The sequence below is a fragment of the Aythya marila genome (assembly GCF_965140915.1).
Source record: "Aythya marila genome assembly, chromosome: 6".
Taxonomy (NCBI): domain Eukaryota; kingdom Metazoa; phylum Chordata; class Aves; order Anseriformes; family Anatidae; genus Aythya; species Aythya marila.
Genome location: NC_139047.1, coordinates 18,286,259 through 18,302,583, shown reverse-complemented (window position 1 = coordinate 18,302,583; position 16,325 = coordinate 18,286,259). Strand labels below are relative to the sequence as shown.

General features: G+C 40.2%; 1 protein-coding gene across 5 annotated transcripts in view; it reads right to left on the bottom strand.

Moving 5' to 3' along the window:
- Positions 1-15,011, bottom strand: part of LOC309879618 (neurabin-1-like) — a 43,118-nt gene extending 28,107 nt beyond the window's left edge. For all 5 annotated transcript variants that reach the window (XM_082763503.1, XM_082763506.1, XM_082763504.1 and 2 more), the window contains exons 1-7: positions 14,631-15,011; positions 12,422-14,237; positions 3,563-3,695; positions 2,963-3,083; positions 2,344-2,448; positions 2,040-2,160; positions 832-975 (exon numbers count right to left, since the gene is read on the bottom strand). In XM_082763503.1, the coding sequence (XP_082619629.1) occupies positions 832-975; positions 2,040-2,160; positions 2,344-2,448; positions 2,963-3,083; positions 3,563-3,695; positions 12,422-14,014 (2,217 nt within the window). In that variant the 5' untranslated portion in view covers positions 14,015-14,237; positions 14,631-15,011. The remainder of the gene's footprint in view (positions 1-831; positions 976-2,039; positions 2,161-2,343; positions 2,449-2,962; positions 3,084-3,562; positions 3,696-12,421; positions 14,238-14,630) is intronic.
- Positions 15,012-16,325: the final 1,314 nt, after the last annotated feature.

Below are 16,325 nucleotides of genomic sequence, written 5' to 3'. Positions count from 1 at the left end.
AATTGCATCCCAAGTAAATATGACACTTTTAAAAATGCCATACCCTACTGCTATGCCACCGATCCAAGAAAATGTAAATGTTCCCAGAGATCGACAGTATGAAATTTCAAATTCCTCAACATAATCATCAATATTACCAAGAGAGCAAACTTAAGGAGGTCTGCAAATATTGATTCTTTATAAAAAATAAGTATGAAAAATAGTATCTGAAAGTTCCAAGCTAAGACTAAACAGTTTCTTTGCAGTATATTTTTCTCCCCCAGAGTGAAAATGACAGGGACTTAAACCTACCAAAAAAACACAGGTCCCTGTATGCCAAGCAATGCACCAGTTAAATCCCAGACTAAACTCCACAGCTCTGAATAAGACAAATAAGCTCCTTTATAAACACACAGGGAAAAGGGAGACTGATTTTCCAATTGTGTCAAGTTGAAACTCCAAAATGCAAATTCCAATGGGCCAAAGAAAAACTATGAGAAGCATCATATCTATTTAATGCAATGTTCAGACACCACAACGAGTGAGGAGGTGGTCTTGCGTTCTAACTCCTGTTCCAGGAGGTGTTTTATTTGGGGGGGGTGGGGTTGGTAGAGGTTGTTGTTGTTTAATTTAAAATCAAAGGATCATTTAATATAAATTTAGGGAAGTTGCGATCAGAAAGTTACAGAAGACCTACATTTCAAGGGATATTTACAAGAGATACTTATTGGTGTTTAGTGGGAAAACAAACACAAAACCACAATAAGGGGGACATGAACATTTCACAAAATTACACAATGTTCAAATGCTCCCTAGTGCACCACAAAGACTAACAAACTGCTACTAATATACCTCTTTAAATTTAAGAAGAGACTGTGCTGAATCCATATCCAGCGGTAAACTGATATCTTCATTTTCAGGAAGATCAAAAACTTCTACGGATTTTTCATGTAAATGTGATTCATATGTATCATCATCGTCATCATAATCATCGTCCTAAAACAAACACAAAAATCATGACATCCAGTAGCACACACACACTTTACATTATGGTTGCAGCAGCAATATCGAAAGCACACAACCAAGGAATCACAGAATCACAGAATTTCTAGGTTGGAAGAGACCTCAAGATCATCAAGTCCAACCTCTGACCTAACACTAACAAGTCCTCCACTAAACCATATCGCTAAATTCAACATCTAAATATCTTTTAAAGACCTCCAGGGATGGTGACTCCACCACTTCCCTGGGCAGCCCGTTCCAATGCCTCACAACCCTCTCAGTAAAGAAGTTCTTCCTAACATCCAACCTAAAACTCCCCTGGTGCAACTTTAGCCCATTCCCCCTTGTCCTGTCACCAGGCACGTGGGAGAACAGACCAACCCCCACCTCGCTACAGCCTCCTTTAAGGTATCTGTAGAGAGCAATAAGGTTGCCCCTGAGCCTCCTTTTCTCCAGGCTGAACAAGCCCAGCTCACTCAGCTGCTCCTCGTAGGACTTGTTCTCCAGACCCCTCACCAGCTTCGTTGCCTTTCTCTGGACTCACTCAAGCACCTCCATGTCCTTCTTGTAGCGAGGGGCCCAAAACTGAACACAGTACTCGAGGTGCGGCCTTACCAGAGCCGAGTACAGGGGGAAAATGCAACAACTGCAAAACTTGTCAGCTAGTTACTATTCCTTTTTAGTTTCTTCTATCAGTGATAAGCTTTAAAGGTGACTTGCAAACATTTTCATCAAAATTCCACAAAACAGAGCTAAGTAGGCCATGGACAACACCAGTCACAGCTCATGCTTAAAAATATCTTTTGGATTATTGATACGTCAAGAACAGCACATATTGATAACCATATACCTATTCATGTATATAACATATAAAACCAACGTAATATACTGATAACACTAATGTATGAAGTTTGCACCTTCTCTTTTAATCAATTTGCCTGTTTTATTCTTCTTGCTTCAATCTGATTCAAAAAAACACGTATCCCATTTGCAGAAGTTATTGCATATAGCACTAATCATATACTATTAAAAATATGTACACATGTATGATATCTTACCTGCTCTGTATCATCATGAACATAGTGCTGCTCATACAGACATCTCTCCTGCTCTAAAGTCTCACTAATGAGGCGGGCTACTTCACTCTGAGTCCCTGGCTTTTCTCTACCAATCAGAAACCTACAGAAAAAAAAACTAGTTAAATTTCAGCAAAAAGCTTAAGATATGTGTAAGAGATTAGTTTCCCATACTGCATACTTCAACAACTTTTTTGTAAAAACTTTCAAATTATAGTTTTGTATTCTTCATTAATGAAAAATTACAATTAAATAGAAGGTATTATCTGATAGAAAAAATACATACCTCACTGTGCCTTTGGTGTTTTTTAATACAGTAGCTGCAAAGAACTGAGTAACTCCTACTAGACTTATGCCATCAACCTCAACAATCTGATCATTTACTTGAATTCTGTAAAAATAAACATTTAGCTATTAGTCAACAAAAATATTTTGGCTTGACTAATTATTTTATATGATAAATATCACTTAAAACTCCCTAGTACTTACAACGAGGAAGTCTGAGTCCCAAGGAATCCACTGCTTAAAAAAAATCTCTGAATCCTCAATTACTATGCAGATCACCAATTAAAAATTATATAGTGTTTGCCTTGCTATTTTATACTATTCACAGGCTGACTGGTATCCTGGGTTGTCAATCTGATTTTGTGGCACTTTTACTCATGGACATATTTTAAGCTTTTCGCATATATGCTGTAAGAAGACTTAAGCTTATCTTCCAAAAATGTTCTATGTTAAGTCAAATAACAGTGTTTTAAAAAATTAACGTAAAGCAGAATTGTAATATGTATTCCCTTGAATTTAGTTTTTGTAGTTTTATTCACAGTATTTAACATACAAAATGAAAATGATTGGGATCAGTTAGAAATTTGCAGAAAGCATAATCAATCCAGTGGAAAACTCACCGTCCATCTCTCTGAGCAGCTCCACCATCTGTTATTGTTTTTACAAAAATGCCCAGTTTTTCCAGTCCCTGATCAGCACCAACTCCCATTCCAATAATACTGATACCCAGACCGCTGTCACCTAAAGGATTCAAAAATCTAAACATTAGCCACATAATATAAGATGTATCACTTACCAGAAGTGAGGGGTTTCTAAGTATTCCAAGTACTCAAAGGATACAAAAATTCACATACTAAAAACAAGCTTTTTTTTTTTTTTTTTTTTTTTTTTAATCTAGACACTACTGAAAGTCTTTTCGTTCTGTAGTTATGACTGCCTACTAGATTCAAGTTTCATGGTATCGGAAAAGAGTTCAAGTATTTATGAATTGCATATATTCATCCTTTGTAACTTCAATTAAGTATTACAATTTGCACTTAGTGGAGGCCTGTCCAGCTAATGTTCACCATGTTCAGCAGAACTAGCCACAAATGAAAGCTGGAACATAAATTCAAAAATTCAAGACCCAAATTCAGCAAAAGAACAGTTTATAAGATAATGCTTTATATTTTGTGTCCACAGTATCTTTTACAGGCAAATATTCAAGGTTTGGTTCACACCTTTTTCGATTTCCACAGGAAACACTTCCATTTTTTCCACTCTTTTCTCAAGTTCGTACTCAGCTGAGGCTGCTACAGGGTCAACTTCTTCATTACGTCTATCATAGTCTTCATTTGAGTAAGTACTGAAAACCTAAGAAAGGTAAAAAAAAAAAATATTTTAGAGCTCTCCCATTCCCTTCCAAACATGAAATAATCAAAAGAAAATTGCTTAAATTAATTAAAGGAAATTCAAGTGGTATTTTTAGAGATCCCATTTTCTAAAACAGTCATCAATTTAGTAAGTACTGCTGCTGTAAGACAGTTCCCAGCTTGCACAGAAGTAACTTTTTAGAAGTTTCAAAACAATTACTTCAGCACTTTTTATATTGTAAATACACCAAGTATTTTATAGAAATCAAAGGAATCATCATCTCTTTGATATAGTATGACTTTTTTAGAACGCCATTCTCCCAAATCTTTCTCTTCTCCCTTCCCCCCACACCATCTGCCAATTACAGTGCCTCAACCAGATGTAGTTTTCTGATTTTGCAGGGAATCCTGTGGTTTCCCAGGAAAAGGAAATGCCTTGTTACATGTTACTATTTTTAGTAAGCGCTCCAGCTGAATTTCTGAATTCTTTTTTAAAAAAAAGATAAACAACACAAATAATGAATATTAAGACAGAAATCTAGAAAGGAAGAATAAGCTACATGTAATATGCTTAATTTTACTTATCAGCATCTTAATTAATTATATTCAAGTCCATACATTAGGGGAAAAGAAAATTATATTCCCTCCTTGTACTTGGAAGTCTCATGGAATTTGCCCATCTTGATGCAAAATTAATAGCTTATAAGAATTCATCACCTGACAGGAATGGATCATAGAATTTAAAAGTAGGTTCAAGCAACTTTTATAATTGTTATACATAACATAATAGCAGCACAAACATGCATATGCAAACGAAGACTACTAACATTTACACACACTAGCTCCTTAAGGAAAAACCTTCCTGAAATCAAGACTAAATCATTAGAAAAAAGAACTCATACTCTTCTCTTAAAATGACAGATGAGAAGTGTGCAAGGACATCTAGGTAACGTTCTAAAAATCATAATCCCACAATTAAGAGAAGATAGGGCTGTTTCAAAATAGTACTAAAAAACCTGACTTGAGTAAAATGATTTTGAGGAAGAACATGAATTTACTAAGAATAGAGGAAAAAGAATACTGATGATATACAACCAGAAGCCAAAAGCTGCAGTAACAAAAAGAAAAGCAAGAGCACACTATGAAACCAATGGGCAAAGGGCTGAAGATTTTGTTGTGCACATAGAGCACCATAAGACAGTATTCACCTTTTATTAGACAGAAATGGTAAAATTGCTGATACTAATGTAGAAAACACAGAACTTTTCAGTGAGTTGTTTTTTTTTCTGCCAAGTAGCAAAAGTAATATTAAACACAGTTAAAATGTGGATAATAAATAACAAATTACAAATTGCACAGTTTAGAAGATCGATGAGAAAGCCAAACACAGTTCATCCCTGCACTGTGTCTGGCAGGGTTTAGTCACTAAATCAAACACATTAAGAACAAAAGAAATGCTAATCTTACTATTTAGAAGGCATTGCTAATCAGAGATAGTAAAATTGTTAGCATGCAAGAGGGAAAAACAAAAGACAAAAACCACAGTATTTCTTCTAAATATTCTCTCTTCTAAAAGGCAGGATGATGGTAACTGTCATATTTACTCCAGGTCACTAAATACGTTAATCATGTAAAAAAACAACAAAAAAAAAAAAAAAAAAAAAAAAAAAAAAAACGAAAAAAAAAAAAAAACTACTGAAAAGAAGTACTTTTACATAAGAAAGGGTAGAGAGCTTGTATTCACCTTCCTTAGTACTGTTGGACTATATAAACATTTTAATTTCTAATCAATCTTCAAATAGCATTGAAATTCCAGAGACTAAAAAAAAAAGTCCTCAATGCTGCTTGTTGTTTTTGAAAGCTATCTGACCAAGCTGATATTAACCATGATTAATTAAATTTAAAATATGGAAATTATATAAAACCCCATAAATATTTTAACAGAAGTTAACTACACAGTTCCGATTTACCTGTTACAACACTACATGTTAAAGCAGTAAAGATAATTGCAGATTGGGTAAGCTACTATTTTATGACACCCAGCACCCCAGACTGTGTGAGGATTTCACCCAGTTCAGCCAGCACCACCACCACCTACTTACTGGCAGCTACCTGCAGGATGCATTTTTTGAGGACTCACAGAAGGGTCTGGAGGTCACCTTGCTCAAGCTCCCTGCTCGAGCAGGGCCAGCTGGTCTTGTGCTCAAGTGATATTTTTAAAAGTGATGCTTTAGCAAACACAAGTTACTGTCTCAACACAAGCCAGAAGGTTAACCTAACATCAATGCCTTCTAGATCCAGTCAAGCTACTAAACGATGAAAAAAAAATAAAAAATTCTTTTTGCCTTCTAGTCCTCTTTTCTTCAGAATGAATAAAAATAATTTGAAGTTATTACGAAGTAAGTTCTCACAGACTGCTAAATGTTTAAGAACTATTTTAATTAAACTGCTAAGATACATACTTGGAAATTTTCAAATATATACTTAGTCCTTGAAGAGCAAATATGTTTAGTTGGAGACAGAGCAAACTGCATTCATTACACCAGGAGAATGAATCACTTTTGGAATGCAAAACTCAGTTAATTTCTGTCTAAAAGATACTGCCACTCAGCTACTGCTACCATACAGAACTAAAAATCTCCAATGTATCACCTTGGTTCTACCACACAAGAGTATTATCACAGAAAACCAATGATAACCTCACTTAACTCAAAGTCTTAGCAGCACTTAAAAACCTCTTCTTAAAAACTATGTTAGTTTTAGCAGAAAGGTAATTATTTTTAGAAGGAAAACCCTTCAGGTAAGTTTTGCTTGCACAGAATTCTGTTATCAAGTCATAAGACATGTCCCAAAGACTGTCACTCCTGTATTCATTTCTACTACGTAGATTTTGTGCATGAGCAAAAGGAAAATGTTACCAAGGCAATTGAAGAGTAAGAAATCAACAACTGCCTAAAAGGTTTCCCAATTAATTAGAATGGAAGTGATTTCAACATCACTTTTAAATTCTACTATGATATTGTAATACTTGCTGAAAAGCATAACATGTACAAAAGCAGATAAAGTAACACTTAAGAGCTGAGAGAGAGGCACTGAAGTGTTACTGACACCTGTACCTAGAGACCATGCCAAGCAATGGCTCCACCACTTGGTTGGTATTTCTTCTGAAATACAATTTTTACTTTGAACATTCCAGCTTATTGACAATCAGTAAAGCCATACATTCAAGATTCAAGCTATGGTTCAGAGAAAGTTACCTAGTAATGAACAGCTTCAGTGTTTCAAATGGATAACCTCTGCAAAGCCTGGCAAGATGTTAAGTACTCAGGCAAACATGAATAATCATTTGAAACAGTAGCACTGAAGTATAATGTACACTCTACAGTTTACTCTTACAATCTCCCTCTTCAGTTAAAGAAGACATTACCACATTACCACTGTGTTATTCCCTCTTGTTTCTAAAAGCTACAAAGTTGGTATTTTTATTACCATAACTTGTATCTTAAGTGACAAGTGACTATATCTGATTTAAATCAATTCATGCAATCAGATGCTTTAAATCAGCAAACAGAAATACCCTGTTCAACTGTTTTGTTTTTATTGTTTGTTCAATATTTACACATTTCTTCCTAATTGATTCAGAATGGTTGGTAAGTGTTGAACAGGTAGGACATTATACATCATTACATTCGACGTAGCACTTGCTGTTACTGAAGAGGCGGACTGGGAGGCTTGATTGTGTAGCTCTGCTCAACTTTATCAAAAACCAGCAAACACACACAAGAACCAGGTTAGTTTACATAAAGGCATAAGGGCAACCTTGCTCCAGATCCTCAGTACAATTTACAGCCAAAACATGACTCAATTTATCTGAGACAACAGTAACATACATTCCAACCTCTTTTAGAAAACAGAATTCTACCAATATTGAAAGCAGAATGCCAATTAAAAGTAACAATAAATCAGTAGTTCCACAATAAGTCTCTTAACCAAAAGGTTAACCAGAATGACTTTGTTCCCTGTTATCAACACCAAAAGTAAAAGCAAAATCTACTAATCATTTTATGCAATCGGTTACATAGTATTGAATCGCTGAGAGGATGACTTAAAACCACAAACATTAAAGGTTTCTAGCTGCGCTAGCATGTTAAAAACTGATAAACTTAATGAGTAATCCCACGAGTCCACTGACAGATGTTTATCAAACTGTCCAATAACTTTTACACCAACCTCCATATCTTTTTCTTACTTTCCATTCTTAGGTTTCTGCTGTACTGTCCCACCCTGGCACTGGCCTCTCTTCCAAAGACCCTTGAAATGCCCAAATAATACACTGTTGTATATAGAATACAAAATGGATAATTCATTTTTTCCAACTCTCAAAAGGTAAACTACAAACAAGTTTCAGCTATTGCCTGTTCATTCTTTCATATCAGCCCAGGTTGTGTATCTGCAGGTGCTAATAGCAGCCATCATCAAAAAGATGCTGAATCTTTCAGCAGCTTAACTGTTGAGCTAATGAACATGTCTCCTACGCATCTGCTTATCTCTGCCTGCACTCTCCATAATAATCTCACCTCCTCTGTTACTCCTCTTTCCCCCTGTGTCACCACCTCCTTGGGGTTTCTTCTGCCTACATGCACCTTCTTCCTCCAGTTCATATCCGTGATTTTTAGCACCCTACACCATTAAGTCAGCCAGCAGGAACTGCCATAATCCCAGATGCAGGCAAAATGCAATCAAACTATATTCAAAAACTTTTTTGTGTGTGTGTGTGTGAAACTAATTGAAAAATACTGTGGAGAGTATAAGAAGTTTGAGATAAAAGTATGAAGAAAAGTTGTAGGGGCAAGACTGTTACACTGTTAAGATACAAATGTTGGAATGTTGATACAAGTGATAAACAGAGTTTCAAAACACCTAAAATCTATGAGTTAAACCAAACAAACTGTCATTGCAAAAAATCTCAACCAAAACCCAATAGAAACAAACTTATCCTACCTGTGTCAGGAAACACAACAACAATAACAAAAAGATGACTTCCACGTGCAATGCAATTCTGTTTGTCTACTCTCAAACCAAATTTCTATTTTCCTGAATCAGCCTACAACTATGTCACACACTTGTCTCTTACTGCCACAGAAGTATTTTACTGAAGTGTTTCACTGATGGTTGACAGTTGACCATTTATGCAGTCATCAATCATTCTCTATTTATTGAAGACACTCGAGGGTCTGGGAATCTTCCACCAGCTAGTGTACTTTAATTCCCTTTCTGTGTATAAAATCCAGGAGTGTAGAAGTTACAGTTACAGAAAAAAAGACAGAGTATATATGAAACTGAAGCACTACTCTGAAATATTTTGTTAAAGCTGTGTTCAGGAGAATACACATTAATCTAGAAAAAAATGTGCATCTCCTAAAAGCACATTTATAGCTATGCTGTTATACATGAAATCTAATTCAAGTTTATCTAAATTTAGTGTTTCATGAACTTCCACAGTGAGCAGTTCTGTACTAAAAAGACTGAACAGTATGCCAGCCTGAACAAGATTACTACTATTTGTATCCCAGCTGTACCTAAAACAGCCCTAATTGTTGTGTGGAACTAATGGCATTATGAAGGGTTTGCAAGTTCTCTCAAAAGCAGCTGAAGCTTGGCTGCTTAGAACAACATACAAGATATGAAACTACCTTTTTTTAGTTAAGAAAAAAGTTTAAACTTTTTCTCAACTGTGACAAGTATCAAGATAAAGCCTTTTTGAAGCTTTTTGTTGCTATTTTTATTTTTAAATTTATTTTAAGCTGTGTTCTTCACGTAAGCTGCATTCTTCATTTATTCACAAAGCTGCAGACGGACACTCCCATGCAACATAAGCTGGGCAACACTGCAAATTAAACAGACCTACAGAAGTGAACAGTAGCTGCATTACCTTTTCAGTTTACCTGAGCCACACAATTGCTAAGGATCATAAATCATTACAGAACTTAGTGGCAGGGCTATTGAAGGTTTCATGACAAAGTTTAACACAGTCAGAGGTAAAGACACTTCAAAAAGTCGATTTGGAAACAAGCATTTGTTTTAACGACAGAAAGTTTCAGAATCGCAAGCATCAAACAGCACTCTGTCATTATCTCTTCGTTAATTAAAGCCTTTCAAGGTGATCAAATAACTGAAAGTGAATTTAATCTCTACATTACAAAAGCATAGTGAAATATAAAGAGATGACAGCACAGTTACCTGACATTATTTGCACTGTTCATAATGTTGACTGCTTACACAGTTTACTGAAAAGACTTTAGGACAAAGACAAATTCAGTTCCCTTGCAGATACCTTGGATATCTGAGTGTGCTTCAAATTCCTTATTGGCTTCTTATGTGGCAACAAGGGACTAAAAATAGCCCATGTACCATGACACAACCCCAATCTGCCAGTGAAGTTCTGCTAATAACTGTACAGTATCACTCTCTTCACTACTGTAGGAAAAACAACCAACGCTCCCTTAAGGCCTGCAGAGATCAAACAGCAGCAGTCAGGTCACCCATGGCATGTAAGAAATCTTCCCAGGCATTTATCATCAACTTCTACAGAACTGAAACATTTGTTTTAAAAAGCCTCATCTATGCCTACTTTCACAGGCACAGAGCAACTCAAAATAATGCAGTATTTACATAATTACGTTTCATCTTTCCTGAAATTTTGAATTTTGAAGTTTGAGTTATGTTCTTATGCCCTGCTACTGATATCAACAGTCAGAGACCTCCAGCATGGGTCAGACACAGTGCTAACAGCTTTAGCTTCATTCTACATGTCTTGGGGGCTCCAGTCTTTTACTCAAAAGCCTTGCCAATCTTACAACTGACCAGAAACTTCTAAATAGAGATATTAATCAAGTTCTCTTCACTATTGTAGCATATACACAGACACCCTAACTTAGCCACATTGTTATTATGGACAGTTTATTCTGCCAATCCAGAAGTCAGGCATCATGGTAATAACAATGTTATTTTCATGGAAAAAAATACACTAACAGTTGCTACTGAGTTCGTTTCTTCACTGTGTAATTGTGTAATTGATAATCTGGTAGCGGTTGGTTTTGGTGGTTTTCAGAGGAGCAGCTGCAATTGAATAGCGCTAGTTACCAAAACACGAGTTTTGTCCACATGAGAACTCCCATCACGGTTGGCACTATTAATGCTTCGAACTAAATATGCCATGGCCATAACCAACAATGCAGGAAAAGACTGTTACAGCCACCGCTTCTAGGTGGATTCCAGCAAAGATAAACCCTGCCTACAGCAGAAAACCAGCCAGCAGGGAACTAACGCACATTTACAGCAGACCAACACTGCACTCTTCCACTTTGTTGTGACACGGAGGCGCACAAATGCATGGGGAAATGGACTGATGCCCCTTGGGCTCTCTCGCAGCCCTCGCTGCACTCATTGTGCAGCTCTCCAGTAGTGGCACTCCCCCTTCCATGCTCCAGGTCACCACTGAGACAGCATCAACTACAAGAAAGCCATATAAAGCCATCCTGTCTATGGAAGAACTATAAAAACAAACGCATGTGACAAAACTCATACTTTGCCACACCCAAAACATTTCCTGGGGTACAGCACTGGTGTGTCTTCATCACACTGGGAAATTACAGCTCTCTGCTGCAGGAACTACAAGAGTCAGCAAAGTTTTCACATAATTCTGATTAGTACAGTCAAAAAAAAAAAAAAAAAAAAAAAAAGAAAAAGCTTTATTAAAGATGACAGCATAAAAAAAACACAACTGTTTTATTGTAGATGATATTTTTCATTCAATTTTTCATTCATGTAACAGTAGAAGAAAAAGAGTGCTTGAAAAAACCTGGACGGTTTCCAGTTCCACCTTGTTCCTCATCTCCTAGTACTCCCAAACTTTAGGTGGGAATAGAATAACTGTACCCTGCAACAAGACTACAGGTAAATGGGGTTTTAGCTGTGGAATGACTTTGTTCAATCCAGGGGTATTTTGAGTGACTGAAGATCAGACTCCTAAACCTCCTCAGTTTGTTAGCAGTGTACCTTTCATTATTAAATCTGCCTTGTAAGTCCCATTTCCACAACTCTGTAACCCCAAAATACTTATAACAATAATATTCTTACAGAATATTCACCACACCAATATAAACATTATATTATTATGCATTACTTATATATATGTATTATATAATATATATTACAGAAAATTCTATAATTTTAAAATTACAGGAACCAGTGATTTGATATTTTCTCACAGTTAAGTTTGAAAATATATGAAATTGAATCTGAAGGTTTGTTTTTTTAAAACAACTTTTGCACACAAAGAAATACTGGCAAAGTCTTTCCTAATGCAATGCCACAATTGTGGACAAATGAAAGCAAGTATTAAAGGTCATGTGTCTGTATTTGTTCCCAAAAGTTAGTGTTCCTAAAAATGCCCAGTAAGCAAGTGAAATCTCATACATCTTACTATATTATTAATGAAGCTTCTAGGATTTAGAAGTCACTTGTGACTAACTTCAACTTTTCTCTTGTTCAGAAAAAGAAATTCTAAAAGGCCATAAAGTCACACTTTCTAAGATGCTGTTAGAACTTTTTGGGAAAAATAAAAAATAAACCCAACAACAACAAAAACACTTTAAAAATGTAATTCCTATCTATTTTTGATTGCAAAATAATAATAAAAAATAATAATTAAAAAAAAAAACTTACCTTGATAGGAGCTGTTGAGAACTTGACTTTTCGGTCTGGCTCAGGATCTTCCTCTTCAGAAAGTCCAGGAAATTCCTCATATTCACTGTCATACATATACTCCTCCTCTCCCTCCAAAATTTCTTTGCCTTCAGGTCCTTGGTTTTCTGGCTCTGCATCCCTATCATCATCAAAAGCTGCATTTTCTATTCCAAAAGCGCTGAAGTTCTCCCTCTGCTCCTCATCTTCTTCAGGATCCCCTTCCTGTTCTACAACACCCCGACCTTGTGTAACTGGACCATCTTTCCCAGACATCCCATCTCTCACTTCTTCCTGATTGGTCTCACTGCGTTCCGCAAACTCTTCTACTACCTCCAAGGGATAGTCACTCCTTTTCTCTTTCTGTGCTTGGTATTTGAGCAGCTGATCCTCATGAACAACACGATCTTTCTCCAAACTTTCTTTTTCATGCCCTGAGGTTTCATCTTGCACAGCCAGCTCCACACGAGTCCCCTCCATGGGGGAAACCCATGAGAAAACAGTCTCTGTTCTCCACTTTGCTTCCTGACCAGGTACGCTGCTCATATCCTGCAGGCTTCTCTCAAGCACCAGTTGCTCTTTCTTATCTTTTTCAAGTACCTCACTCAGCTCATCTCTGACGGTCACAGGCACTTTGGTGGATGCAGTCTTCTCTGGACATTTTTCAACAGCAGCAGATGAATCCAAACCGCAGGGTCCTCTCAAATTGTCCCGATTCAGACTATCATTTTTGGAAATTTCTTTGGATTCTTCAGTATCACTGTCACCCAGGAAGCTTTCCAGCCTCCTGGAAATGGGTCCTGCATTCAGGAAGGAGGATTTGGAACCATTATTGGGATGTTGCTGCCTCAACTCATTACCTTGATTTTCGACTTTCTCCAGCACAGCTGGAGGACTGACTTCAGTATTAAAACTGAAGTGGTCCCCCACGCTGCTGTAATCAGAAGCAGAGCCATGTCTCCTCTTATCTTCATTTTTTTCACATTTGCTGGGAGAATATCTGTCCACTGAGCTTCGCTGTTTTATATTTCTCTCAAATAGCTTCCTCGTCTCCGAAAACTTTTCTGCCAGGGCAACTTTATCCAAGTCTGCCTCGTCATTGCTACGGATGACCTTGTCGGCAGTAGAAGGCACAGACAACGAATCCACAGGACTGTTGTTGGGGCTGGTACTTGTATTGTGTAGATTATTTTTTTGGACAATGAGGAAAGATGGGCTACCTGGAGAAGGTCCATGTTCTGCTGCTGTGGTCCGGCTGATTAACTTGGTCTCAGCAGGTGGACTGCTTTCACAAGAGGGTGTGGAAGCGGAACCTCCCATTTGCAGAAACATACTTTTGATCTTGTGAACCCTATTGCCATAAGTGGCAGCCCTACCTCGACTGTGTGGGTCATTTCCCCCGCCATTGGAAGAGGCGCTTAGCTTCTGCTGCAAGCCTGTTTTGTTGGAAGTGTTTTCGGGATTGTTTACTCCGTCAAAAGAGCATTTGATAGCATGGAAGTCAGATTTATAGGCATTGCGGTGTGGAGAAGCACTTCTTAAAGTCCTTTCCCCTTTGCCCTCGGTTTTCATCATTGTCAGAGAGAAAGCTCCCTCGACTCCTGGAGAACGGGAAGGAAACCTCAGGGGCACAAAGCTTCCAACAGCGGGCAGCGTGGCTCCTACGGCAGATCTGGAAGGCGGCCACCCAGCGAGCCTCCGCGCTCACATCGAGCCGGGCAGCGCGAACGAGCAATCACAAGGCGCAAACGGCCACGCCGCCTGGCAGCTCCGCGGATCCCGGTGTCCTGACAGCCATCTGCGGGGACACGGAGAGTTTTAATGAACTCGGGCCCCGGCAGCGCGTGTGACACGAATCCCAAACTTGCCGCTCCGCGGGGCGGGGAGGGCGGCGGGAGCCCCCCCGGCGGCCGCCGAGGGCCGGAGCCCATTGTGTGCGCCCCGCTGCCCGCCGCGGGGGGACGCGGCGGCGCCGGGCTGCCCTCACGGCCGCCAACGGCCGGGCCTTGTCCGCCCGGCCCTTCCTGCCGCCCGGCCGGGCCCGGGCCGGGCCGAGGCGAGGCGGAGGGGCCCCGGTGCCCGCGGGCAGCCCGGAAGGGCGGCAGGGAGAAGAGGAGCGGCGAGTTTCGGCCCCCGAGCCGCGGCTCCCCCCGCCCCGGCACCTCGCCCCAAACTTTCCGAGCCAGCCTACCTGGGGGCGGGGGTCCCGCCGGCTCCTTCCCCTCAGCGCCGCTGGCCGCCCAGCGGCCGCCCGCACCACGCCATCGCCGGCCGCCGCCGCCCCGAGCTCCCGGCTCCTCACTCCACCTTCCGGCCCTCTCCCGCCGCCCAGCGCCCTCCTCCGCGCTGTGTGCCGGGCCCGCCCGCGCGCTCTCACACAAAGGAGAGGGAGCGGCGGGCGCGCCCCCGCTCCTCTCGGCGCGTGTGGGGGGGAGAGGGGCCGGGGGGCGCGCCCGGCCCTGCCCTGCCGCACCGCACCGCGCCGCGCCGGCCTCGGGGTGCCGCCGGGGCTGCTCGGGCACGCGCGGGGCTGCCGCGGCCCCGGCTCGTGAGGGCGAGTCCCGGCAGCCGGGGCGGCGGGCGCTGCGAGGCGGAAGCGAAGGGAAGGAATGCCAACGGCTCCGGGATTGCCGCTCTCCCTTCCTCCCTCCCTCCCTCCCTCCGAGCGGCCGCGCTACGTTAGCCCGGCCCGAAGCCCTCAGGGCTCCGCGGGCACCTGCCGGCGGTACCGGGCGGGGAGGGGAGGGGAGGTGTGCCCGGCCCCCCGCAGCAGCTTCCGAGGGCTCTGGGAAGGATGGGTGCCCGTGGTCGGTAGCCTCAGGCAGCACCAGCACAGGATCATTAGGGTTGGAGAAGACCTCCAAGATCATCTGGTGCAACCATCGCTCTACCGCCAATGTCACCCACTAAACCATGTCCCTCAGCGCCAGGTCCAACTGCTGTGTACATCCAGCTCTCCTCTTTGGTAGTCCAAATAAAAAGCCACCGGCTTCAGCCTGCCTGCACGCAGCCAGGGACAGGACTTGGATTACTCACCAGTACCCACTGCCTGCTTGGCACATACATAAATCACACAAAATAATTAAGAGAGTACTAAAGGAAATAAACAGAGTACCTGGAATCAATCAATAACTGACACCAAGTATTAAAAGGAAAAGAAATGTAACCATATCCTGTATTCTTGCCCTGTGGGAAAGTCCAAAATTTGAAGATTTTTCATTCCAAATTCAGCTGTGAATTTCCAGTGGAACAAAAATTTTAGTGATGTATGTTATAAGAGGCAAAGTGATGTTTCATTTCATCTGGTAGCAACCAGTTACTCAGGGTAAGAATTCTTTAAAAGCCTAAGTACTTATCTCTTTGAAAGTGATTATTTCAAGGACTTATTATTCAAATCAATGGTAAAACTTATATGGTTTCCCAGAGTTTTTCTAATGCTTCATTTTTTCTAAGACAAAGCAGGGACAAAATTCTTGAGACCTCCGTTTTCTAATGTTGTTGGGACATTGGCATTTCACCAAGACCTGCCTGTAGCAGTCTTAGATACACTTAGAAATACTTTAAATAACATTATAATTTAAACAGTTTCAACCTAAGAGTGACACGTTTCTTAGTTTGAGAATACATAGGTCTTACCTAGGACAAAGTAGCAGTGATCTTTCTCCCACGTGTTCCTGAGTTAGTTTTTCATAGGGTTTGTAGCTTGGATTGAAATAATGCAAGGCTTAAGCAACATCTTTCAATACTCAGGGCTGTAAGAGAATACAAAGGAAATGTTCTTTACACAAAACAAAGGTAAATGCAAGGTTGCTCTGCAGTCTGATCGCTGGGCAAAGACTTTTCTGTGTACTGCTTAGGGAGTCTGCCAGGATGTAGGAGGCAGTTC